Below are 27,720 nucleotides of genomic sequence, written 5' to 3' on the forward strand. Positions count from 1 at the left end.
ATAAAGAAAAAGATATTTTTAAACAAGGCCTTAATAAGATTAATAGGGAAAAGTAACACGGAAACTAAAAATGATAACGATTTTGAAGAAACAATTGATAACCGTACTGATATTCGTAACTTGTCTAATAATACAAAATTTTCCGCCATGAAAACATCAATAAAAATTAAACATCTCCACTCAAAACACTTGTCAATTAACGAGAATATGATTTTTAATGCAGACTTAAAGAAGTGAATTAGACGTGGCAGAAAAAAACTAGTAACATATCAAAACGCTTTTAACGATGTTTGAAATGCATCAGTTGATTAAAACAAGAAACAACAGTTTTTTAATAAAGAAATATAAAATAATTCGAAATAAATCGAACATCAATGAGAGGGAACCAAACTCGATAAATACCTTAAATTGACAGCAGCAGTAAAATTTTACTATACTTCATAATCGGCTAACACGCAATTCTTCGACAAAATCCAATAGAGATAAAAAAAGAGAGAAAACCTATATTTTTCAAATAACATTTCCTTGATGTATAAATAAAATTATTACTTTAAAATCGCATATGTATAAAAACAGAATAAACTTATTTTTTATTTACAATAGTGAAAATTTTAATATTTATTAATAGATACAACAAATTTTGTTATGCATAATTATTACTGTCTTGGCAAATAAAAAATTTGTTCAACAAAAATTGGCATACATAATATTGCATTACCTGCCTCATTTGTGATTAGTTTCTGTTGATATTCAAAATATCACAGCTCTTAAAATGTATCGATAAAATAAAAAAAATTGCAATTGCATTCGCATACGTCAACATTATCTGCATCTCGGTGATATTTACAAAAATCAAATCACAAAGTGTTTTCGCTTGAACGTTGCGAATAAGAATGAAAATTACTCGACCACAGGCGCACGTATGGTACTTTAATCGAATGCATAGTTTAATAAGACAAACAAATGCGGTCAAGCGATTGCACATCGAAACATGGTACTCTTGATTTTCCGTACCATTTACGAAATCAAATTGCTTCTGCATTAATATGAATGTTATCATTGATAACATACAACCTATTTCAGTAGACAAAAAAGATATTATCTTTTAAAATGATTTTTGAACCATTTATTACCGTATAATCAAATTAACGTATGATAATCATAAAGAAAGATAATTTACCAAAATTATCAATGTATGTGATATATATAAGTCAAGTTTTATATATGTATATGTATTTTATATATATGTGTGTGTGTGTGTGTGTGTGTGTGTGTGTGTGTGTGTGTGTATTATAGGTAAATTAACCAAGAAAATGCAAGATAATTTATATTATTCTACATTTCGTTTATTTTCTGTTTCATGCAAATAAATAATTTATTTAATTTTTATAATCCAGTTTTTCGCATAATCTTTTCCCAATTCGCAAAAAGATCGCAACTAATTGTTACATGTATATATCGTTCTTTGAAAAGTTTCTAGAATAGTTATGAGTAGAGAGAATTGTCATAACGGAGTTCGCTCGTGAATAATAAATCTAGCCCCACCACTATCCAATCAATCACCAGTATATGTATGTATATACGTGATGTGTATATCATATGTGCCGGACAAAATGGCCATCAGCTATAGTAACCACCTGTTCGTGCCTGTGGTGTTTGTATTCTGTCTCCTATCGCCACTCGTTCAAACTGAGGATTTGGACGGTGAGCATGAAATCCTTTATATAAAATTTCTTATTTTAATTTTTTTTGTATGAAATGATTTAACATATAACAAGAGAAGAGTACTATCTTGTTTCGTAAAAAGAGCAAAAAATATATATGACCGTGACAAATTAATTTATTATCAATATTAGCAATGCAAGTGTAAGATGTTTGACACATTGAAAAGCTAAGAAACAAATTTAGTTATCTTATAATATTTTAAACAATCACAAAAACAAAAAAATTAATAAATTTTTTGAATTCTATAATTTATTGCAAAACAAATTATTTAAAATTGTGCCAATTATACATATATATTATCAGGAATTTATATTTAATATAATATTATTTTTTTTAGTGAATATTCTAATATATATAATGAATCCCAATATTATAATCCCACTTCGATAAATTTTTAGTTAACATTATTTAAAATAAATCTGCACAGATTTTAGAAAATCAGGATTATATGATCGCGTTATTTTAAGTTAAGTTATCGTTGACGTGTAGACGTGTATGTCAAGAGCTGGCAAAAAGGAATGCGATTTACTGTGACGACCATGGCTATATCGTTACACCGTGATTTACGACGTAACAGTTAGACGTAACGACAAGCCAAACAAGAAAAACAAAAATCGATTAGAGTCATGTAACTGGCGTAACACGGAATTCTTATCTCTATCCGCTTCGGCGGATCGACGTCGTGATTATATGGCAAAAGATCGGAAAGAGGATGATGAGCTTTTCTCACTTCCACGATAATATTACCGATAATCATTTTCGATGTCTTTTTACGTAGTTGTATCGAGAAATCACATCTGTTATGCCGATAATATTTAATCAGTGCAGCGCAGAGATTACGCTGATTATATACGCTCGTGATAATTTAATTCTTTTATCTCGTTATATCTGAATCACACCTGAAATCACTGTTTTCACTCTGGTATTCTCATCAGATTATTTGTCACAGAGACACGAGAAGCTATCAGAAAGCATTTTGTCTGTATACGATACATTGTATAAACATGTTTGTGCTTTATTTCATTCTCTCGGCACCGCAGCAAATGTGTGAGCTAAATATATTTTCGAAGTTTACAGTCTCTCTCTCTCTCTCTTTGAATGTTTGTTTACACTTATTTTCTATTTTAATTTCTGCAGCATTAACTACAGATTTAATCATTACAAAATTTTATTAGAGATCAGTCAATATGATTTGTTTACTACGTTTGTAAATATGTATAAAAATATGTATAAAATTTTATCTCACACACACACACACACATATATATATATATATATATATATATATATATATATATATATATATATATATTTACATGTATATGTATATATAAAAACAGAGAGAGAGAAAGAGAGAGACATATCTTATTTTTCACTTCACTTTAAATACATTTTGTTTTAATAGAATATTGAGTGTGACAATTAGGCAAATTATACAAAAAATATTTAATAAATATTTAATGATATCAACTATTAATATTAAACAGTAATGAAGGGAGAAGATATCTTCCAATTTCATTGAAGAAGAGCCGAGACTAATTGTAAATTAATCAATAACTTATAATTGGTATATTGCAGATATTCATAAAAAAAATTAATAAAAATCAGAATTAAATGGCCATGTTTAGTACTGAAATAATTAATTAGATGATTATGTTTAATATAATATAATATAATAATATGATGGATAAAATTATCATAGCTATTATTTCGGAATAATTACATATTATTTGACGGCCATATATGATAAAGGAAACTTAGTTACTTATTTGATATTCACTGGTTTCCAGAAAAGATCTTTTCTGACAATTAAAGTTAAGCTCTGTGACGTCAATCTCACAGATAAACTTAAATCCGCTCGAAATGGACGGTATCGATTTTCTATTTCCGACGCGGATCGTATCGCGATCGTAACGCGCCGGCCAAAGTCGCGGAGCGGTTCGCATAAAAGTCGTAGCTGAATGCAATCTCCGTGCACCGATAAAAGCTGTCGGATACTTTCAGCTCGTTATATCGATCCGCTCAAAATACGGTGCTAACTTTGTAGATTACAGTTTACTCCGTGTCGTAGTCCAGCATCAAAGGGTAAAGTTGCTTTTTCCCCCAACAAAAGCCGGCGCACCCAAAATCTAATTCCACCGTCAGTACTGGAGCGTCCAGCATGTCACGAAATAAATTAAATTCTGCTAAAAGTGCTACCCCCATTGGCGAGTTAATGCGGATTATATAATTTCCTTTCCATTCTTAATTTACGTCGAAATCGCACGAGTTTTGTACTAGCGTGCGTTTTATTAATGTCATGAATTTTTTTAGCGTTCCCTACTTTGTCCTGGAAATATTTTGACGATATGTCTATTGTATAAATTATATTTTTTATATTGTTTCGCGGTTTTTTCGTTTGTAGTTGAAATATATTTTTCAATGGTTTTTTAAGAGTTGTAAATATATTCATGTATACACATTTATGTTACCGTAAATTTGATTAATTAGTTAATATATATAATTACGATTATTATATATAATTATACATATATATATATTTTTTTTTTTAAATAATAAAGTTATAAATATATTAGCAATAAAGTTATAAGTATATTATAAACTTGCATTTATTATTTCTATCAGTTTGGAAGTGGAAATTATATTTATAATTACCGACCAATGTGATAAATTGAATAAAAATTTATTATATTTATCAAGATTATTGATAAATATGTAATAAATGCCGCTAATTGTACATAATTACCAAATTAATCGATTTACAATAACATATATATATATATTATTATATCATATTCATATATTACATTAATGTTAATTATACTATTCACAAAAATATTATATTCAAATTAATATTTGTTTTTTACTTTAGATTCAAGGTTTAATTAACGATTGCGAGATATGAAAAAATGAAATAAATAATAGAAATTTAATAATTAAAATTCAATTAATTTACTTTTTTCAATCTCTCCCGAATTTATAATTTATCATTCTGTAAATAGGTACAGGAAAATTAAATCTTAATGGTGCGTTTGAGCATCTATGATTCTACCAAGTATTGGAAAATTTAAACGACATTTGCTATTCTGAGAACAAACAACGTTTTATTTTTCGACGCCACGATATCAAAAAATACATTAAAATGTTACGAATTACTAAATAATTGATCAAAGAATACTATAAAAATGTCTCTATCTCTTTCTCTCTTTTTTTTCTCATAGTTTTATAAAAATATATATTAAATATAAAAAAGATATTTCATAATAATTTTCCAATTATTTTTTTAATTTTATATCTTCTAAATATATTTTAATAATATGCAAAATGTGTAGACAACTCTTTGTTCAAAAATCTTTGTATATCTTAAAAAATATAATGTATAAATATTTTTGGAAATTTAATTGGCACGCAAACTTTAAAATAATAAATAATATTTAAATATTCTTATGATAACAACGTTGTATATTTTATATTTCAAATATTATTCAATTTTGATTTTATCTAATACGTGCAATTTGCATTATTTTAAAAAGTTCAATAGAAGATACAATATACTATAGAGAGACGTAAACTATATGATTTAATAATCATATCAAGTGTACCGTGCAGTAGCATAAATATTGTTAGGTATACAAGTCAAATCTGAAACATATATTTCTATTCGCTTCTTAAATAAATACAATATAATATATAAATTGTATACATTCGAGAGACATGAAGAAGGCAAAGATTAATCGAATTTTAGACATAGGCGGAATTTAATTAGAAATAAAACGTTAATTTGATCGTTTGAAAAATAATGAATAAAATTAATTTGTGTCTGTTTACTCTCACCATTCTTTTTATCATTATCGTAAAATAAACGCTAAATTTGTAAATTAATATTATATATTGGTTAATAAACTTTATATTTTAATGTATCAATATTTTTCATATACTTAATTTGCATGGTTTATAAATTTCCTTTTTTCAAATATTAATGTTCTTTTTTTCTCTTTTGTACTCATTTAAAATGACTTTATTTACTTTAATTCATTAACAAAATAATTTCAATTCTAGCATTTTAATTATATAGTTTTACTTTTTTAATATCTCAAAAAATTTTCTCTTTTTTTTATATCACATATATGTATATCACAAAAACGCGTAATATAATATTTCATTATTTTTCTAAAAATAAGTCAGTCATTATTTTCCGAATAATTTGTAACGTACTGTAATAAAGAAACTTACAGTACAGAGCCGATGCGCCGTCACGTTTGCTACTGTGTTAGCTTCCTAACATCTGATTTATTCTGCATCCGACTGCTGGCTCTGCTTTGTCCGTTATTTTGTGCTTGCGATGAATATTTATTGCATTTCGATGTGACATGATACACTCCGAGCGAACGGATAATACGAAGATATAGGACATTCTTTTTTATTATTTTCCTAAAAACTAAAAATAACAGTCAGTTGTTATTTTCTGAATGATATAATTTAAATAACGTACTGTAATAAAAAAACTTACAATATCGACTTGATGCGTCACAAATATACTATTGCATATACTGCATTTGCTTCCTAATCTCTGCTTTATTTTATATCCGACTGTTGCTCTGTTTGCCGCTATTTTATACTTGCGATTATGTGTCGCACTTCGATGCGACATGATTGTCTCTGAACAAAGCGGACAATATAAAAAAATGCATTCGACATTTCCGATCACATTCGGCCACACTCGGTTACGCTCGGTCACATTTGTGAATAGAACGAAATACGCGTTCAAAAAATTTCTGATCGGGGCCGCGATCGCCCACAGATATTACATTCGCGATATAAAAAAAAAAAAAAAAAAACACATTATCGCGCTCAAGCGGATTAATTACACGCCGGAAAGTCCATAGATTGATTCGGCCCGTTAAACGCGTCGTGTTTTTCGATAGCGTCGGAATTTTAAGTGTCACAGCGGAATAAGACGTATCGCCTGTTACAGGAATATCTACCTCGAGCAATGACGTCACTCCCCTCCCTTTCAATTAGAGTCACCTTCTCCGATAAATCCGCGATTTTTGACATTTCCTTCGATGTTCGCGGCTACCCGTCGACACTCCGTCGATACTCCTCGAATGCTAGAGAACTCGCGACGATGACGTAATATGACGATGAAACGATATCCCCAGCAAAGCGTTCTACCTCTCCCTCCACCCCTCTCGCAATTCGAGTTTCATCTCCGATGAATCAGCGAATTTTTGACGCGTCCTTTGATACTCGCGGATATCCGTCGACACTCCACGAAATGCTGAAAGACTCTTATCGATCGAGCGGATAACTCCGAAATATGCACGCGAAAGAAACGACACGTATCGATACATATTGCAGGATCGAACGATCTCGAAGATCGCGAACCGCTACCGATTGCGGCAAATGCATGCGGACTAATCTCTCTCGTGACTACGGCCTGTTTCTAAACCTGACATACGCACGTAGGCGATATTAATTCCAAAAATCGACGAAAACGACGCGGGGCGATCGCGATACGACTCGACTCCGCGGATACTGAACGCGAACTGATCGACGATATGACGTCACGTCGACTCGCCTGTATTCATGTCACTATGCACGCGGCGGAAATTTTCCACGCATAAATATATTTTCGTTAATATTTAAAGATTTCTTAGCAACGTTTGCTTTTATTATCGTGCTAAAAAAGGATTAATTATACGATTTTTCATACTTAATCATACTTATAAGACAGTCGCAATATTTTCTTTTAAGAAATCACGGATTAGAAAAATGAAAAATTACTGCGCGACACACTGAGAGAAAAGTTATAGTAATAATAACCAAAAAAAAGTTTTATTCACAGATTGCCGTTTTTCATTAGAAGAATTAGATAATTTTGTTAAGATGACAAAACGTAATATTTATGTGATTTTTTGTTGTTCTGGTAAGAAAATATTTTGTTTTTAACTATAAAGAATGTTTGTACAGCATATAAAACAATTTTGTATTAGTAAATGAATTATTATATAATTAAATCAAAGAATTAAAATTGATGTAATAACCAACGGTTTAATTGATCACATACCAACAAATAGTTTTGGCGTCTGTAACCAAATTTTGGTTATTGATACAAAACATTTCTCTCACTGCATAAGCGCTCGATTGACTTGGCGCTATTTATTTGGTAGCGATTAACCAATCAGGATGAAAGGAGCAAAGATTTTTCATCTCAATGAATCGATTATATTTGTAGCATTTGTAGTGCCAAGTTGAATGCAGTTGTGAAACTAACATAGTAATGCCGATCACATAATATCTAATATATTTAACTTTTTATTTCTAAAGACGGAAAAGACTCTTTAATATTATAACGTTTTATCGCTAAATTAATATTAATTATTTAAAATAATGTAATTATTTAAATAATATTATTTAAATTATTTAAACAAGAATATTAATTATTTAAAATGAAATTAATAATTGCTCGATATTTGCGAGTTATGACATGGAAAATATATATACAAATAAATGCATTAAATTAAAATAATACAAATATGTGTGTATCATGATAATACGATCAAGTGCAAATCATATACATTAAAGAGACAATTCGGAAAATTTAAAGAATATGTGCGTCTTCAACGAGACGTGAAATGTTTTGGCGAGAAACCGAGAAAAGTACTATTCTTTCATCCACGATTCATTAATTTTACAATTTCAACATAATCATTAGAATTCAACGATGCGTACATAGTTATAGGTGCATCTTGCGATATATGATTTATAATAAAAGGAAAGCCGCACAGAGAACGTCGCGTTATAAAAACAACGTGATAATTGTTTCAGAGTTTCGAAAATATTATACTTCGACATTCGACAAACGAAAGTATAACATATATGTACCTTTTATATTTTTTTATGTCTTATATATTTTCTGTCCGTATTTTTCTGCATACGCGAATAAAATATATTATTATTGACATGTACATTAACCATATGTTACACGCATAATGTGCTACGATATATTTGTGGTGCTTCTTACAATTTATTAATTTTTATTTTAATTTTGCAGTTTATTATTATATTAAGTTATTTTATTCTTCTATATGTTTTCTAACTTGCAAACGATTCGAAATATATAGAAGCTATAGATATATTGAAATATATCCATTAAAACTTACTGAAAATGAGTAGATATTTATAATAGTGTATTTTTTTTTAATTAACATTTATAATTTTTTCAGGGAAATTATGATTCTCTAAAAATTTTGTATTTCTAAGTGATATTTTAGCTCGCCTATATACATATATGTACATGCCTATGTATGTGCATATATAATATATGTAAAAAAAAGATGAAAATTTTTACTTCATTTTCTATCTTCTTTTCAATTTTAATTTACTTTGATTTGTTACACTTTTTGCAGATTATTTAGAATTAAAATCAAAATTATAATCATATTTTCATAAACAATGATTGGAAAAATTAACATAAAAATGCAGCCTAAAACAATATTACTTTATTTTAAACAAAAATATAAATTCTCCGAGTTATTCATTTTTTTTTGTCAAATATAAAACTAAATCTAACTGATATCAACTATATTCAAGAATAAATATTTTGAATAAACATTAAAGTGTTTTGATAGCTAGAGTGTTTCTCCGCAAAACAAAATAAACGAAATAGAATGCAACGAAAAATGACCAAGGTATGATACATGTATCCATGTAAGCGCGTTTACACGGGTATTTGGCACAGTTGACAAATCAAAAGTAAATATCAGCAAATGGACTCTACACGGAGGGGGGAACGACGACAGCTCCCGCTTTACTACGCTTTTATCTTTTCAATTACCATCCGTGCCTCGCTGGCAATTAAATATCGTTAAACTGTGCCCGGATTGCGGCCGAGAGCGTGCAGAACTCTGACCTGACTATATGTCGTCGAAGCGACTCGTTTCATTATACGTTTACGAGCTAGCACGTGTTACGCGAATTTGATTCTCCCTCCATCTGCATTTATCACCTTCACGCTTTGCTATGCAAACGATTTTCTTATATTAGCGCTGTATTTAATCACTGAGATTTCCAAATTCGAGAAATATTGAATATAATCCTATTTTTGAGAAATTAAAAATAAACAAAGTAAATTTTTTATAGAAAATTGAAAAGGAAAAATAATAATGATAAAGATTCAGCGATATAAATGAAAGATGATTGATAAATATCTTATGAATGATAGAAAACCAATGAGTATTCAAACTGTAAATTGAAAATCATATAATCATATTTTTGAGAAATTAAAAATAAACAAAGTAAATTTTTTATAGAAAATTGAAAAGGAAAAATAATAAATAATGATAAAGATTCAGTGATATAAATAAAAGATGATTGATCAATATCTTATGAATGATAGAAAATCAATGAGTATTCAAACTGTAAATTGAAAATCTAATTGCTATAATAAGTTGATATTTATATATTTATTAAAGATATGATGAAAGTTTAATAACTGTTGGCACAGTTACTTTAGTTTAGCATAAAATTAACACATCTCCAAGTTTGACGAACGAAGAAGCTAGGAAACGCATGGCAAGAGACATTAAGTGGTTCTTTGATGAGGATGCCTAGCTCTTCAAGTAGTTCAATTTACTTCATATTATATGTTCGAAGTGTAACCAAGTGCGGTGATTAACCCTCGCCTTTAGGACCAAGTATACAGCGACTGTCTTGTTTGCAGATTATACTGACTCGAGACAGCTCGAGAAGAACCTCGCGGTTTCAAGGGAGAGAAACAACATTCAGTGGTTTCCGAATTACAACTGGAAACCGCCCCAGCATTATGGCCTGAGGTATTTCGGTAAACCGCAGTCAGTCACTGCGTTGATCCAATACACAAAATGTTTATAAAATCCCCATTTCAATTCCTGTTTTTTTAAAAATCCTTGCGTTCAGATTTAAAAAAAAATATATATATATATAACAATATAAAAAATATTTAAGCTGTATTACAAACAGTATATTCTCTCTTTTTTTTCCTCCAAAAATTCGATAAGTCATAAGACTGTTTAAGAATTCATTTTTTATAAAGATTATTAAAAGAGGCACGGTGTATTTGAAAAACAATAATTATAAATTATGAGTAAATAAGTCTTTATAAGCGAAACAATTTATGAAATAATAGATTATTGCAAATAAAATTAAAACGAGGCCGGCTATTTTCCAACAGGAAAGAATCGACGGAGGAAAAAGCGGGGATGAAATTTACAAAACCCGAGGATCTAGAACAAAGGATAGCGGATCCATGGATAAAGAAAATGCAAGAGATAAGCCGACAGAAGAGAGAAAAATGGGTACCATACAAAAGAAACGAGAACGAAAAACTCGCCCTCGACAATGTCGAAGAAACTACGAGAGCGAACAAACTTACAAACGATGAATCGATCACGGTGAGAACATAAGGAAATTGCTCTTTTTATAGAGATAGCATTAAGTTAACGCACAAGTACTTCGCTACTTTGATACAGAATATCCGAAACAACTAAGTACAACTAAGTACAAAGACAAATTGTTTTTTGATATTCTTCGTAATATTTTTCCTGTATCAGGTTTGTGTATGCGTGTGTGCGTGTGAGACACTATAATATTACATATTACATACTTTCATAATGTGTTTATAATATTGATCATTTTCATTTTATTTTATTTTAGATACCAACGTTTTCGGCGGAAAACGCAGAATACGATAAAAATGTAAAGAGAGCAGCAGGAAGTCGTATGAATTTATTTAAAGGAAGCAAATTGTCACAAGTAAATGTGGAAGTAGGTCACAATTATAAAATTAAATTTAACTTATCAACCAAATTTAATATTAAACATTTTATAATTTAAAATAAATGGTATGTGCAATATATATTGTTACGTCCGCGGAGCGAATTCGATATTATACAATTGAATATAAGAAATATATATAAATTCACATTACTAAAATTATCTCGTTCAAAAGTTAATTTAGCAAAAAGACGCTAATTAGTTAATAAAATAATTCATGTTAATTAATATATTTTTATTTCAAATATATATATATATATATATATATATATATATATATGTATATAATATATATTTGTAAATCTGTCTATGTAAAACGTGTAAAATTAGCTTTCCAAAACTCTTCTCATAACTTAAACATCTAACAATTTTTTTTAGACAAATATAAAATCATAAAAGCAATATTTTTTCTAGACTTTAGTAAATGATAAAAATATAAGAGAAAGATATATAACTTTTAAATATATTTAATCTGATAAAAAAATTGTTATATAATTATTCCTTCTTACAGGAACTTAATCCTACTATTCTGATGACACTTGCACAACCTTTAATAGATCAAGACGATGTGAACGTGAAAGATCTCGATAATGTAGAAATTATTCAAGAAGCATCCGCTGTACCTCATCGTCGACATAAGGACTATGAAATATCTGATATAAAGGAAGATGTATTCGACAAACAAAGCACAGATTACAAGAAAAGCGAACTTGAGGAAGATCGCTCGCTCATCTCCAAAGTGAATTCGCATTCTAAAGAATCAATCTCACAGGACTCGACAACTCAGCATGGTTCTAATAGTACGCGTAGAAATATCAACAAAGTATATTCAAATAGCAGTGAAAATTTAAATTATAAAGATAATTCCAAAGAATCTTCTGCGAAGGAATATCCGAAACAACCCAATCCCTCTCAAAATGATAAAGAGGAAACTAGCAATGACAGTAAGAAGTATGACGATAAGATCGTAACGACGAAACCCTTGACGCGGAAGAACAAGAAGGAAACAGACGATGCGAGGGAAGACACGACAGGAAGACCACTGAATCATGGAGGATCGTTTCATTCTGGTAGATGGGGCATGAACGTATTGTCGCCACCTACGGAATTTCTAAAAGACATATTTCGACAATCGATGCGTCGGAAAAATGGAGAGCACACAGAAAGCGAGAAAGACGGAAGGCACGATTTGGTTGGTCGATGGGGCATGAGCGTCACTTCACGTCCGAAGGAATTCCACAAGAATACTTTAATGCAACGAACATCCGGAACTGAACCGTTGACCGTGAAACCGGAGTCAAGGCCAAGTCAAATCAAAAGAACTTCCGAACGTCGATCATTAATTGATCAAAGCTATTATAATTCGCAAGCGGACCCGACACAGCAATTAATAATTGACGAGCGTAACAAGGAACCAGCTGATACTTTGTACGAAAAAGTTCCAAACAATTTTTATCATTTTCAAAATCCAAAACTCAACTATTGGAACAAGTATCAAACAAATGTTGATCTTAATAATCACCTGTTTCTAAAAAATCTAAAATTTCTGATCCAAGCTTTGCAATCGTATGTTGAACAGAATGATGTAGATATACCAATGTCTTGTCGTATACAAATTCCACACATTCTATTCCGTATTTAAAAGAAGCTTTTCCTCAATTTGCTTTTATTTTATCTTATTATTGTTTTACTAGAATTGAATAATTATGAAAATTTATCGTTAAAAAATAATTATTTAAAAATTTTAAATATATATACATTAAATCAGAAATATTCTTTTACAATATTGATTAAAGATTTCTTGTCAAATAATAGTAAATGTTTAATTTTTAATACAAATTACATTTTAAATGCCTTTCAATTAAATCTTTCTTATTTTTCCAGAACAATAATAATTTTTTTCATATGCTTTTATTATGTCGATTTTTCATTAGTTTCATCATAAAAACTATATGACAGTTAATTTATTTATTAATAATAATATGATAACATTATACACCCAATGAACACAAAATACAAAGACGTCAGATAAGCTTTCTTTCATAAAATAATATGAAATTGTTAATTTTTTTTTCTTATATTATCTTTATATCTTAATATAAAAAGAAATAGAAAAACTATTAATATTTTATTAAATTTGTATCAGTGAAATGAAATTACAATATTTTACATTTAATTAAATTTCTTGACAAGAGATAGTGAGAAATCTAATAATAAAAATTCCTAAACAGAGCAATAAACCAATATGATTGAACATAGTAAATAATTGTCTTGTTCACTCTATTAACGCAGCATATTGACATTTCATGATATTGTAACATCTCGTGGTATCTAATTAAGCATTTTACATGCAACCATGTAATTGTACTTTATGTACCCACGTTAATTGTACAAATCAGTACATATGTTTGTCTGATAACGCCTTTTGTCTACTTTTCCTTTTGCGGTCACGCGTATGTTTCTTCGTCACACAACTCGTTGCAACAAGGCAATATAAAAGTTGTCGAGGAAAAACACGCAGGAAATAAAACAACGTTCTACTAGAGTTAGCCTGAGAAAAGCGTCGTTCTCAGAAAAGAAATCCTCAGACATGGTAATAAATTTGTTCGCAATATTAAAAACACGTGTCAGACTGCACCCTTAAGTTTTTTCATCACGTGTGACCGCACAAATATTTATACAAATCCTATATACATAATTTTACAAAATATTTTCTTCTTTTACTTCTTATAATATATTTAATACATCTTCTTCCATATATTTTTCTTTATAAAAACTTCAGTGAATATTTGCATAAATATATATATATATATATATATATATATATATATAATAAAGATTGATGTACGATTATTTTATTTCTATTAACGTTCTCTTTCTATTTATTTTCATTTCATTCACACTTGGATCACTAAGAAATTGTCGTCATAAAATTCCTCAATCTCACGTTAAATACTATTAAAAATATACAAATTGTAAAAATAAATTTTAAAAGTAAAATAAGCTTTAAAATAATTGTATAAAATAAAGGAGTCTCTATATTGCGATTCGCGCACAAGATATTGTCTCAGAGTGTGTTAATCAGTAATGATGGCTGTCATTAATAATGGATATGCATCGTGACGTAAAAAAGTGAAACTTTAGATGTGTGTGCATGTGTTATACGTCACAATAAAAAAATCATAAAAAAAATATTGCCATCTTTTACTACTATTGAAAATTCCGTGCTTTGTCAACATTTTACAATTTTTCTCGTTTTACTGATATAATTATATGTTCTGCGCATAGGTTTCCGTTTAACGATCTTGTTAGAGTGCTTGATGGCGTAATAAAATTTCCTCATCATAATACAACTTATATTACTTGTAAGAAAAATAGTTTGCTGTCATATTTATAAAAAGTATGTAATAAATATTTAAAAAAAACTAAAAATTGGTAAAAACTTTGAAGCGAAAGATATAATAAAAGTTGCACAACAATAAATTAAGAAAAACTTTTCACATACAAATTGATTCGCTCTTCGATAAATCATTTATATTTCCCATACTTTATATATGATATTACAGAAGATGACTATGAAAAGGTGTTACTCATATATAATCATGATATATAATTTCAAAGTTGTTATAAAGTTTTGTTGTGATAATAATGAATTTTGTCAGTCTGGGTAAAAAAAACTTATACATACGTGTAATATATCACAATTAATTTCCAAAGACTTTTACAGTAAAAAATCTCAAAAGTTAAATAAAATTGAAAACAATCATTTTCTTGAGGAAAAAAAAAAATATTTATTCGACGGAAAAGAGACAGTATTGCCCTGGAGATGATAACGAATATAAATTCACAGAAATTGAATTAACAGTTACAAACCTTCATACGTTGTATAAAATGTTAACCGGCGATTCATCTTTTATTCAAAAGCACAAATTTGCTGCTACGAGTATATAAACGTGACGTCAGAGCTTTTACGTGAACTAACATTAACAAAAGGGATCGACTGCACGACATTGGTTAAGTAGCATTATAAAATCTCATATGAAAATTATCAACTATATATTTCAGTGCAAAAGTTGATATTTCTGAAAACGTCTAAATTGAAATAATAGCAATTAATGTAAATAGATATTAATATAATTTCTATTGAATTTTTTAAATTAAAAATAAACTTAAAATTTAGAAAAGTCAATTTTATCGTCAAGCTGAAAATTAATATTATTACAATCAATGATTTGTGTCAATATTAACCCACGTGTATCTAATTTAATATCAAGTCTTGCCTATAAGGAGTAAGTTGAAATAAAATAATGATAATCGGCCTAAAGAACTGAACTTCTGCAAAGTCATTATTTTGATACGTAAATTGCTTAATTGTTCGTACAGACTAAAGAGAATAATGTTTAAGAGAATAACGCAGAGGCTATAAAAGGACAGTGGGAGAGACTATGGACAAGACAAGACGACAAGAACGAAAGGCAATTGACGATTCTGGGAAACTCTCAGTCTTCTCGCAAAAAGTTGTTACTATCGCCTGAATGCTCCTCGATTAAAATTGCACTGAAGCCCTTTTTATTACGATTCAGTCGCAACTAATGAATGTTTGTAGATCTTCGTTGATTGATGTACCAGAAAAGAAATATAATTAAATCAAAACTAGAAAACAGAATTATATTCTTTAAATCGAGAAATTGCTCAGGAAACAAACGTGAAACAGGAAATTATTATTCGAATTCGAGAGAGAGAAAACTTTAAAACTTTAATGGGCACATTCCTAGTTTTTGAAACTGAGAGCTAACACAATCGACAATACATATATAGTATAATAAGTAGTATTTTCGAGTCTCTCCGAGTTTATTATTAAAATTTGCAAATTAAAATAAATCACACACATGTATATTAAAAATTGCAATTTTCTATAATATCGTGACAAGATGCAACTAATAAAACATTTGAATCCATATGCTGTCGCAAGCAGATGAGAAAACTCGCAGCTATTTTCGATGCAAGAAATTTGCTAGAAAGGAATTCGTCAGACAAATAAAAAAAATTGAGAGAAAACGAAATAGATTATTTGAGGCGGATTGTTGCCATAGAGCGTGGAGAAAGAATGAAATGGAACGTCGGTGAAAGCATCATCAGTTTATGCTACGCCACAGAAAATAAATAAATCTTTTCTCACCGTTAAAGTTCGATCGTAAAGAGGGGATTGTGATACCGCATTTTGCCATCGCGTAACAGCTTCTCCTAAAATATGTTTTCGATATCGAAATGTCGGTGGTTCGCGTTTTATGTTGTACGTCGCCAATTGCATCTAGAGCAAGTTCGATTAACCTACGAATTCAAGCACGCGCAACAAAAATATTCGCAAAGTAATATCAGATGTCGTGAATATAAACGCAAACTAGGCACTTGCTCTGTGTAATAAAAATAATAATAAAATACTAAATAACAGAATAAACGTGGCGTAGACAAAAATTTTATTACAATGACGCGAATAAAAAAATTAGGAGCTGCAATGTCATAATTGTTATATTTACATTGCTATTAATAAAATTACGACAGAGAAAAGTGTATGTTACAATATATTTTAAATTCCGATTAGAAAAAAATATCTATCTGAAATACATTTCAAGAGCTTCGAAAAGCAGAAGACCTACATATATAAGTGGAGATCGCAATTGTGTAAATGGTTCTTCAAGTATTCTATTTACAGTCCAAAGAAGTTTCAGAAAACATTCTATCGAAGTAGAACGATCGCTTCTTAACAGATTGATCAAATACAAGTACGGAAAATTCATCGGAAAATGAATTGAAATCTGACTTATCAAATATCACTGTTATATTCACTTGTATACGTTATATCGTATATGAGTTCATTCGTTAAATCATAAAACGATGTATCATGTTCAATAATAAGTTATATAGTTTATATAAGAGTAACACATTTACAAAGAATACTGAATAAAAATGCTCGATCAAAATCAATAAAAAAGATAAAAATAAATTTTTGACAAAAGACAATTTCTCGGTTGGATGGCGTTTCAAAATAGATACTCTCAAGCTGAATAATATTCAACATCATAAAAATTTATGGATCTATTCGTGTGTTCACGTTGCGTCTACTACGCATGTACATATTACAATTATAAGTAATGTTACGTCAAAGTATTATAAAAAACGAACAAACAACTAGCTTTATATACTCGTCTTGTACAATTGGAAATGCAATTACGTCTGATTTTTTTTTTAAATGCCACGCTTGTGAACTGAGTTCATATACACGGGTAAATTATAAAGACTTGCATGCGACATTAACCATTCGCTTTTGAATTTTAACGCGATAATTGCAACGCAAACGATCGTTTCTCATTCGCCCGCGGCGCAGCAAACCGCTTCAGAAAAACAAACATCGTATTCGCCAACAATTCAGTTATTCTCGCGGAATTATGGTCCATAATGGAGGCAGCGCGCAAATCTCGTTGCGGCGGGATTGTTGACTGATAGAGTAATGTTGCGTTGGTCAATAAGAATTCAATATCAGTAAGCTATGTGTTATATGATGCAGCGCACACATTATTGATAACGTCTATTGTTTTATAAAAATGATCAAATGCTCGAGAAGTGGTTAAGTTAATCTTGATGAAATACAATGAAAAAAGAAAATTAAACTCAAGTAAATGTGTCTTGGAAAAAATGCATCTACATCCTATGTCTAATACCTATTGTTGTAGACCAACCATTATCGGGATGCTTTGTACGTTTGTACGAGCACCTGCGGCGCCGCGGCGCGGCGGTGAGCACACGATGATAATAATCATATCTTGCGTGTGCGTCTGATAATGCTTTGGTCTGTAATTACATCTGGCAAACGATCGATTCCTATAATGTACCCGTAATATCGCATCATTACGTCATTAGGATAACAACCAAGGTGCAGTATATTATATTGATGGTTAGGCTCCATTAAAAATATTACATCATAATGATTAAAAGATGAGGACAAAAATTAATTTCTCTCTATATAGACGTAATTTCTACAAGTCAGGAGAAAAACACGTGATATTTTGAATGATAATAAATTGTATCACAAAACAAGATACATTTTATTAATAACGTTTGAAACCAATTTTTCTGTTATATTAAATAACTTTAAATTGTATTATTAAATTAATAAAAATTAAATTATTTTAATAAATTTAATATACGTTTAAAAAAGAGAGAAATATAATTGAATTTGATATATTTGTTTTGAGGGAGCAAAAAATACTTGTTTCGGGAATTAGATTTTTTAAATAATTTTAATAAAACATTTATCTCCATCTCTAAACTTTTCACTCTTTAATTAAATAGATCATAGTCTTCCTATTATCGGATATCAATATGCGAAATTTTGTCCGTGATATGTCGAACTAAACAATGGTGAATATATACCGGAGATACGAAAACCGAGGTAATATTCTGACATCCATATTACGAGCTAAGTTAAGCTCGTCGTCTCTCTCTTCGCTCGGACTAACCCGTATGAAACAATTGGCTCGCATCTTAATTACGCGACCATAATTTAGCAGTCGGTACGTCCTCGAACAGGCATTCGACCTACGCGAAATGTATGCGAGTCTGCGGATTATAGTTCGTCCTGCGAGCGGCGATTACGGCAAACAATGCCGGCGATATCGAATGCCACGACAACTACCTGTTCACACTGCTCTTGCTTCTCTCTAATATAAGCGGAAACACAGTGCAGAACTGTGGGCTTTACCTTCAAACGTGGAAATAATTTCGAATCAACGTGTGTCATTCACGAATGTACACGTTGAATCGTTTACCTTTGATTATGTGTGATAACATCTTCTGGCGATGTGCCGTGCCTTATCTGCGCACAGTACATTGCTAAGCTTGCTTAATTACGTGGATAAATTTGTTTGTCAACGCACAGTCGGGAGAAAACGTTTCTTTAAAAAAAACTGTGTGTGCACTCTTGCTCATTTGAAAGTAAGTTGATTACTTAGGATTTATTACCTTAAGGAGATTAGCATTTTTCCGCTGGAAATATCTCTTTTCTTCGCAAAAATACTAAATGGTTTGAAGAGATAAACTTGCTTATTAACTTTTCTGATTTTTTTCTAGTCATATATACTATTATAGTGACATTTAAAAAAAAATATATATATATATATATATATATATATGTTTTTAGTGCGAAAGAAAACATTTTATTTCACAACAAATATCTAGACTTAAAGATAAATTTATTAATATTTTATAAAATAAAAATAAATAGATAAACAATATTACTTTATTAATTTATTAATAACGAAAACAAAAAAGAAAAATTATATCATAATATGACATATTGCATGATTACTGAAGGCATTTTGGATAAATACTAAAAGGTAAACGCGCAAAGAAATAATTTATTGTTAAAAATAAATAAATAAACTCACCCATAATGCATAGCCGATCAAACATGTAAGAAATGCTATCATAATTCCATACATCGTAGGTAAAGTATCTTGAACGCACTGGCCTTTCTCCATGTTGATTTTCTCAAAAGTTCACAGAACGATACGTCGCGTCGTATTAATTTCGATCAATCGATCGTCTTAGCTCCGAATATTTCCTTTGTCGAGGAGAAGTTCTGAGTAAATAAGATCCCGAATGCCCGTTGTTCGGTAAAGGTATATATCGATAAATCTGGCCCGGTGCAGCTATTTGCTGGAAAAGCGTTCGACGAGGAAACACGAGTAGAATTGCAAGCGGAAAGAAAGGAAGGATATAGGGAAAAGTAGTGAAGAAGACGGAGGAAGAAACAAGATGGTTCTCGTCGAGTTCTCCAGGGGAAGATTTATGATAGTTGCCTATCGAACGCAATTCCTAACGCAGGAAACACTCGACATTTACAAAATCGCAAAACAAGCATTTTGTTCAAATTACGCTACACTTTCGGCTAACTTTGATTTCTTTTTTATTTTATGAAAAAGATGAATCTTTTTTACAGGATCGTGTTTTATAATTGCAAAATTTTAACATCAGAATATCTAAAATATCTTGCTTTAATAGCTTTCACTTGTAAGGGAGAAAATTAAGAGGACAATGAAAAAAAACAACGGTTCCGACTAGAGTTTCAGTGTATGTTTGCATTAATTTTGATATAACAAAAATTACTGAAATTTATAAGATTTTATGAATTTACTGAAATTTATGAAAATTTATGAATGTGCATTAATTTTCATACAACAATAATTACTGAAATTTATGAGATTTCCTAAATATCTGTTTTGCAATTCAAATATTATAAATAAAATTGTTTCTATCTTTACATTCAAAAAAAGAGTATACAATTTTTAATTACTATTTAATTTAGGTAAATTGAAAGTATGTACTATATCAGTTCTCTCTCTCTTTCTCTCTCTCTCTCTCTCTCTCTCTCTCTCTCTCTCTCTCTCTCTCTCTCTCTCTCCTTCTAAATAAATAAGTAAATAAATAAATAAACATATTATAAAAAAATATTATAACTTTAACTACACATTTTTAGTAACGAAACCTTCTAAATATCTTTCACGTTTTTTTACATAAAAAGTCAATAAAAAATTATGAAATCGTCTTTAATGGAGTACTTGAGCGAATAAAGAATTGACGCGTTGATATGAAATGAATGAAAGACCGTTTGTCAATTGTAGATTAAAAGTGATTCAATTACAACGACTCGTCTACGTCATTTGGTAGCAACAATGCCGCGACCCGTTTTCAACGATGAAGTCGTTCTCGGGCATCCATCTCGAGGAATCGTCGGTGACATCGAAGAGAAAAGCTCTCTCTCACTCTCGACATTTGAAAGTTCACTTGGCAGCGAGACGGATGGTAGAGTTTCCTTCGTATCTCGCTTCAATCAAATCCGGTCGATCAATGTCACTTTCGCGAGGAAAACGCGAGGTTGAAGAACCGAGATGGAAATTCCACCTTGTACGAGACACAGACAGCCACTGGTTTCTAGTTTGGCTAGCGTTTCTAGTCGCTCCCAGACGCACTGGACGCGGAAACGCGTATTAATAGTCCGAGAGAAACGGAATCTGGGTGGTCAGAATGTGCGGAGAGAAACGGCGAACGGACAGACACCGATGGTGGTTATAGACGTACAAGATGTCCGTGGTCAAGATAAATTCAGTGCCGATTTATTTGATTTAGCAATCGTGCGCGAATCGTGCGATATCGATCAATGCCAAACTATTCCAAAAATATTAATCATGAGACTTGATAGAGAATTGAAATAACGAATTCGCTATTTACGTAGTAATTTTTATATGCTTACATGCAAATATTAAACTCATTTCATATGTAAACATAATAAATATTGTATTATGCAGACATGTAAATTTACGATACAATAGAATGTAATTATGTGTCTATTATCAAATTTACTTTAACGCACTACTCACCCTCTGATGATTCAAATCTAACACTGCCAGAATAATGATAGTGAATATCGATGAATGTAAATGGGAAAAAAAATTAATAATGACGATGTCATTTGAAATCCAATTACAATGGACCTACACAGTTCACGTAGCCATTTATCGCTGCAAAATTCTTTTGAATAGACAATTTATAATTATAAAGCAAATAATTATATATTATTTGTCGATAATTACAAACAATTCATTCAATAAACACTTTGAGAACGTCTATGTATCTATTTCATATTTATTTGTATATTTGCCGATTATTTAAAGCAATAATTATTAATTTATTTAAAGCGAAATATTTAAAGTAAATCGCAAAAAATTGTTTTTTTAACTTTTAATTAGCTAAGATTATAATTCAATAAAAAATATATATTTCATACATGCACATTAGAGTAAAATTTTTTATACACCTTGAAATATATATATATATATATATATATATATATATATATATATATATATATATGTGAAATATACGTGACCTGTCTAAAAAGTTTGTAGACATAATTCGTAAGAAATTTATTTTACATTATTCGGGTACTCGAATAGGATCACCTTCAAAGTACGCGTTTCTATAATACTAATACTACACTTAGTCCAGTGCAATTTCCATTGGCGAAAGCAACTTTGCTTCTCTACTGAAAGTAGTCTCTTTAAGAGTCTTGTTGTTTCCTACTTAACTGTTTATCCTTTAAATGGTCTTTTAAATGGTGTCCCCTAAACACTATTTTGGCTTTATGGAACAAAAAAAAATTCGCAAGGTTAAATCGTGTAAATACTGCGGACGTTCGAGTACTGTGATCGAATTTCGAGCAAGAAATTCACGAACAATGAACGTTGTTGAAAAATTTTTAAAAAAACGAACGCAGAAAACGAACGCGTTCAGTACATTCGATTGTGATAAAATTTGAACTGAGAGTCAACAAAGCATCCAGCCATGCAGCTGTGAGCGCTGCATGTTTATAATGCATCAACGGGAAATAAAAAATTAGTTTATAAACTTTAACAAACCTCGTAGGGTAAACTCGGGTAAGATGGCCATAGTTTTTTAAAATGCAAAAAACATACTTTTATTTTTGTTATTTTTTAATAGTGTTTGTTTGGCATATTATCTTTATTGAAGTCTAAATTACGTAATATTATCAAAATTAAAAGGAAAATATTTCATAGAAATTTGATATTATCAAAATAGTACAACGTAAGCATTGGCCATCTTTCCAAACTTTTAAGGAAAAGATGACCATAGTGACGGAAAGATGGCTATAGTATTTATAAAAAAATAGTGAAAACGAAAATAAAAATTATAGGTCATATAACAATTTACATGTCTTTATAATACGTCTAACGTCGATTACGATAGCTTAACTGTAATTTATTCGACGTTGTAACAGTTTTTAATGGACAAATAAAAAACTTTGCAGGTAGTCAAAAGTAAAAATATGATGTAAAATTCACAATATCGTTATTTCGAATAATGTATGCACACAAACTACTGTAAATATCAATTATCTTCGATAATGACTAAAAAAGCGCACTATATAGCGATTATTGAAAAAATTACAGCCTATGTGACCATCTTACCCTAGTTTACCCTATATTTGGTATATAAAAGTAAATTATTTCTAAATAGAAATTCATGTGTGAAACGATACAATTGTGTCGGATTCATCAATGATGCTAGTGTTCCCTTCAACCACAGTTCTGTACGACCAAAAGATGGTCTTGCAAGCTCGAGATCGACGTTCGCGCATAAAATGCAATTTGGCGTATGTCAGGCCGTCATGACCACCGGCTACCGTGTCGTTGATGTTGCTGCTACTACCGATGGCGGCGTAACAAAATTTAATTGGATTTATCGATCGGTTTTCTCACTCCCATTTCCCAGAGCCACCAGAGGCTAGTATCCCGTTGCTGGCGATTCGTTGACGCCGTTGCATTGGTACCGAGATACCTATGTATGCGAAAATCCGCCAGTAATCGGTAATCAACGTCGTAAGCCCAATGAACGAGATGATTTTCCATTCACTTGACCACGGACAGCGTGTATCTATAAAGACCATGTAACAGCCCGTTGTGTAACAGACGATATAGCGCTTGCCCATTTCAAATCTGTATAAATCCGTTAATAAAATATCCAAAAGAATTCGATATTTGCATTTATCCGAAATATGTGCAATTTTTTAAAAACTGTCCTATTTATTTGAAGCATATGTGCGATTTTTTGAAAAAATTGTTACCGATTCTTTCTATTTACAACCTATGTGTGTTATTTCACTTTTGTTATAATTTCCTTTAAATCACATAAAATGGCGGAGTCACAATATGATATTATTCATCATTTCAAAAACATATTTTATTTAATAAAAGTTAAAATACGACAAACTACTCTTACATGCTTGTGCATGCTTTGGAATATATACGAAAAGAAATAACACGTGTTAGAAATGTGCACAATCACATTCAAGATATAAAAGAAAGACCAATAACAAGTAGATGAATATCAATATCTCTGTTTCACATATTTCCATTTATGCAGTAGTATCATAACAGTAGTATCATGAACTTGGACATGTATTTCAAAGAAAATGCAAAGAATGTCAAGTTGTCGGAATAGGTGTATTGCATGCTCCTGAAAAGTAAACAAAATTTTGTATAAGGTCATGTCGAGTAGGCTGATCACGTTTCAGCCACTGTTATGTTTCTGACAGTTCGAAATTTGAAACTGTCATGTGTGTGTAGTTTTCGTGATGCACCTGCTTAGCGAAGACGACGTGTTGAAAGAATCAATAATGAGATGTGATACACTAAAATATATGTATGTGTGTGTGTGTACATAATATACATACATAATAATAATATGTATACATAATATACACTGTGAACAGAAACGTAAAATAAAACAAAATAATTTTGTTTTATTTTAAATGTGTTAATATATTAAAATTTATTGCGTTTTTAATTCAAATATCGCACACATAAAATATTTTAAATATATATCTTAAACTTTATAAAATATATATTTAAAATATTTTTAAAATCAAAGAGAAAATTTTATATTACATATTATATAAATGTCGCAGCTTTTATATATGTTATTTTTTTCACTTCTTTTCTTGTAATATTTTTAAGAAATAAAGAGAGAAAAGAACTTTGATATCTACATTTCCAAATGTAAATAAAGATATTTCCGTATGTAACATTTATCAAAGATACAATTCCCTGTGTGTCTTGTTGAAGACAGAGAAGGAAGCGATATAACCGATGACTGTTTTATCAGCAGCCGCTGTTATACCATCTACAACAACTTGTTATCAGCACTGCAAAAGGTAAGGTAGATCACTGTAATACAAAACTTGGTGTTGACAGTTGGAAAATAATTTCTGTTAGACATTATTTACCAATTGAGTAAACGAAAGATATATATATATATATATATATATATATATATATATATATATATATAATAATATACATAATATATAACAATTTACGTCTTTAATTAGTAGACTTCATTTAAATTTGTAATTATATACAAGACTAAACAGTTATTTTTATTTAAACATTTTTATAATATTGTATTATTTAAAAAAAAATAAATTTTAAAATTTAATTCCAAGTATCACCTAACAAAATATAACAAAGAAAATAGAAAAGAAAAATCAATTCTAGGCAAATTAAAAAAATGCAGCAGAATTTGTATCTTAATGTATCACATTATGTCATATAGATGAAAATCTACGTGTAGCTATCAATCGCAAACGCACGCAAATAATTCTTCGTGTATACAAACAAATAATTTAAAAGACTAATTATTCCAAACAGAATAAATAGAATACCTCACTCTAAAATAATATACAAATATATTATATATTCAGTCATTTTTGATATATCATCAATGATCTATATGGTGTCTTATATAGAAGAAAATTATTTTTGCTTTAAATAATTATACTTTATAGATTTCGATATTATATTTTCACGAATAATTTTATACACTTCGAAAAGAGAATTATAAATTGATTCAAAACTTCGAAAGAAAAATAAAACAAATTTTCTGTAAAAGGGGACAAAAAACAAAACAAATTTTTTTAGCGACAGTACAAGCTCACTACTCTTGCTTGATGACTATTAAGTAGGAGGAAAATATATTTTGTGATGCTTCTCTGAGTTTTTGTATATGGACAACACAACTTACTCGATTCGCAAGGCATGAACGCCCTAACGACCATGGTGTTTTCTTGTCGGATATAATATTAAGACGCGAGCTAACTCATCTTTTTTACTACCCATCTACCTCTTACCCATCAAGTCACCTCTGCACTTTGAGAACGCGGGGAAAAACTCGGATCATTAAGGTCTTGTCACACACACTATTTTGAACGACAAGCAAGTGCATTGACTTTTTCATAGCATCGACACTACTATTCTAGTATAAAGTAACGTTTTGCCCCATGTGCATTTAAGCGCCATAAAGATATGTTTTCTTAAGGAGAAAATGTTAAGTACATACATTGTTAAAACAAAAATTCGAATAATAGAGAGACAAAAAATAAAGAAAAGAGAGAGAGAGAGAGAATTAATAAAAGTGCAAAATAAAATGTATAGAGTATAAAAATTGTAACACATACATATTAAACTTTTCATCGTTAAAAGGAATACTAAGAAACTAAAAAGAATAAAGAAGCAATGTCAAAGGTAAACAAAGCTATAGAATAAAACTGTTTATATGGCAAATTGCTTATGCGGTAACTCGTTTCAAGAAAGTAGTTTTCTATCGCGATTTACTCGCTCCAAGGAAATATAGAAAGCTCACCACGTTTTGTCCATATTGGGATATTTACTCAATAGAAACGAACGCAAGACATAAAAAGTAGAAATAAAAATGCAAAGATTCACTTCTCTAATGTAAAAATGTTGTCAAATTATCCTACATAAGTATTGCAATTTATTAATTAATTATATATTTCGCAAACTGTGCCGTTTTGTCATGATAATCTTAAAATTAAATCAAGAGCAGATAAAACTTTTGAAGAAGTTTGAAGTTTTCTTTTAAAACCTGCCGAGACAACACGAGATAATTTTTATGTTTTCTTTAAAATAAACCCCCAAATGTTATTTCATGCTTGTCAAGACATCTCCCGATTTTAAGATTCAGATTTAGCTTACCGCCGACGTAGTTATCCGAACACCAGAAACCTTCTTTTCTCCGAGACCAGTGAGTCCTCCCAGACATCTTCTGGCACATTCGGGATCGTTGTCCTCGCAGATGGGGCATCCCGCGGTAGAGGCGCCGCCTCGTTCTCTAAGGACGTGATTGCTGCTGGTCGTGTAACCTTGGTCGGAACTGGCGTTCGAGTTCGGCCTGGAATCGTCGGAGCTGTCAAATGGTTTAATGTTCCTCGGCCGATGAACGATTCCCACTGGTTCCCATATCTCGCTGGTCGACGATGCATAATAATTGTTTTCTTTGGTCTCGCGACTTCTCTCATCAACGACCTTACCGCCACGAGCGACGGTGACCTCTTCCTTCGTCACGATGGACGATTTCACGCTCAAGGATGTCTCGAGTCGCACTGGAGCCCTTCAGAACCATGCCAATTTACAGATAGCAATGTGGATCTTGTATGAAACGTGTATCTTTGAATGGGACATGGATTCGCGAATAAAATGAGTATAGTAGCATCGATAATTTATGAACATGAGAATCAACACGTAC

General features: G+C 30.3%; 3 protein-coding genes across 3 annotated transcripts in view; 1 reads left to right on the forward strand and 2 right to left on the reverse strand.

The window, feature by feature from the left end:
• LOC140664135 (uncharacterized) overlaps positions 1–27,720 on the reverse strand; it is a 287,413-nt gene that overhangs the window by 182,062 nt on the left and 77,631 nt on the right. The gene's annotated exons all lie outside the window — the stretch shown is intronic.
• LOC140664240 (uncharacterized) lies at positions 1,383–13,183 on the forward strand. Its single transcript, XM_072889183.1, has 5 exons — positions 1,383–1,704; positions 10,451–10,562; positions 10,940–11,159; positions 11,422–11,532; positions 12,053–13,183. The coding sequence occupies exons 1-5, from the start codon at positions 1,587–1,589 to the stop codon at positions 13,181–13,183; spliced, it is 1,692 nt and encodes a 563-aa protein (XP_072745284.1). The 5' UTR covers positions 1,383–1,586.
• The window catches only part of LOC140664136 (uncharacterized), a 45,613-nt gene continuing 45,054 nt past the window's right edge, over positions 27,162–27,720 (reverse strand). The window contains exon 3 of the mRNA XM_072888922.1: positions 27,162–27,585. Within this exon, the coding sequence (XP_072745023.1) occupies positions 27,162–27,585 (424 nt within the window). The remainder of the gene's footprint in view (positions 27,586–27,720) is intronic.

Source organism: Anoplolepis gracilipes, chromosome 3, assembly GCF_047496725.1.
Source record: "Anoplolepis gracilipes chromosome 3, ASM4749672v1, whole genome shotgun sequence".
NCBI lineage: Eukaryota > Metazoa > Arthropoda > Insecta > Hymenoptera > Formicidae > Anoplolepis > Anoplolepis gracilipes.

What these genes read in the sequence shown, in the direction of transcription:
- LOC140664240 (XM_072889183.1), top strand. Translation starts at nt 1,587, where the DNA reads ATGTGTATATCATATGTGCCGGACAAAATGGCCATCAGCTATAGTAAC. An exon ending in TCAAACTGAGGATTTGGACG is followed by an intron (nt 1,705 to 10,450) that starts GTGAGCATGAAA and finishes TCTTGTTTGCAG; the next exon opens with ATTATACTGACTCGAGACAG. An exon ending in CAAACGATGAATCGATCACG is followed by an intron (nt 11,160 to 11,421) that starts GTGAGAACATAA and finishes ATTTTATTTTAG; the next exon opens with ATACCAACGTTTTCGGCGGA.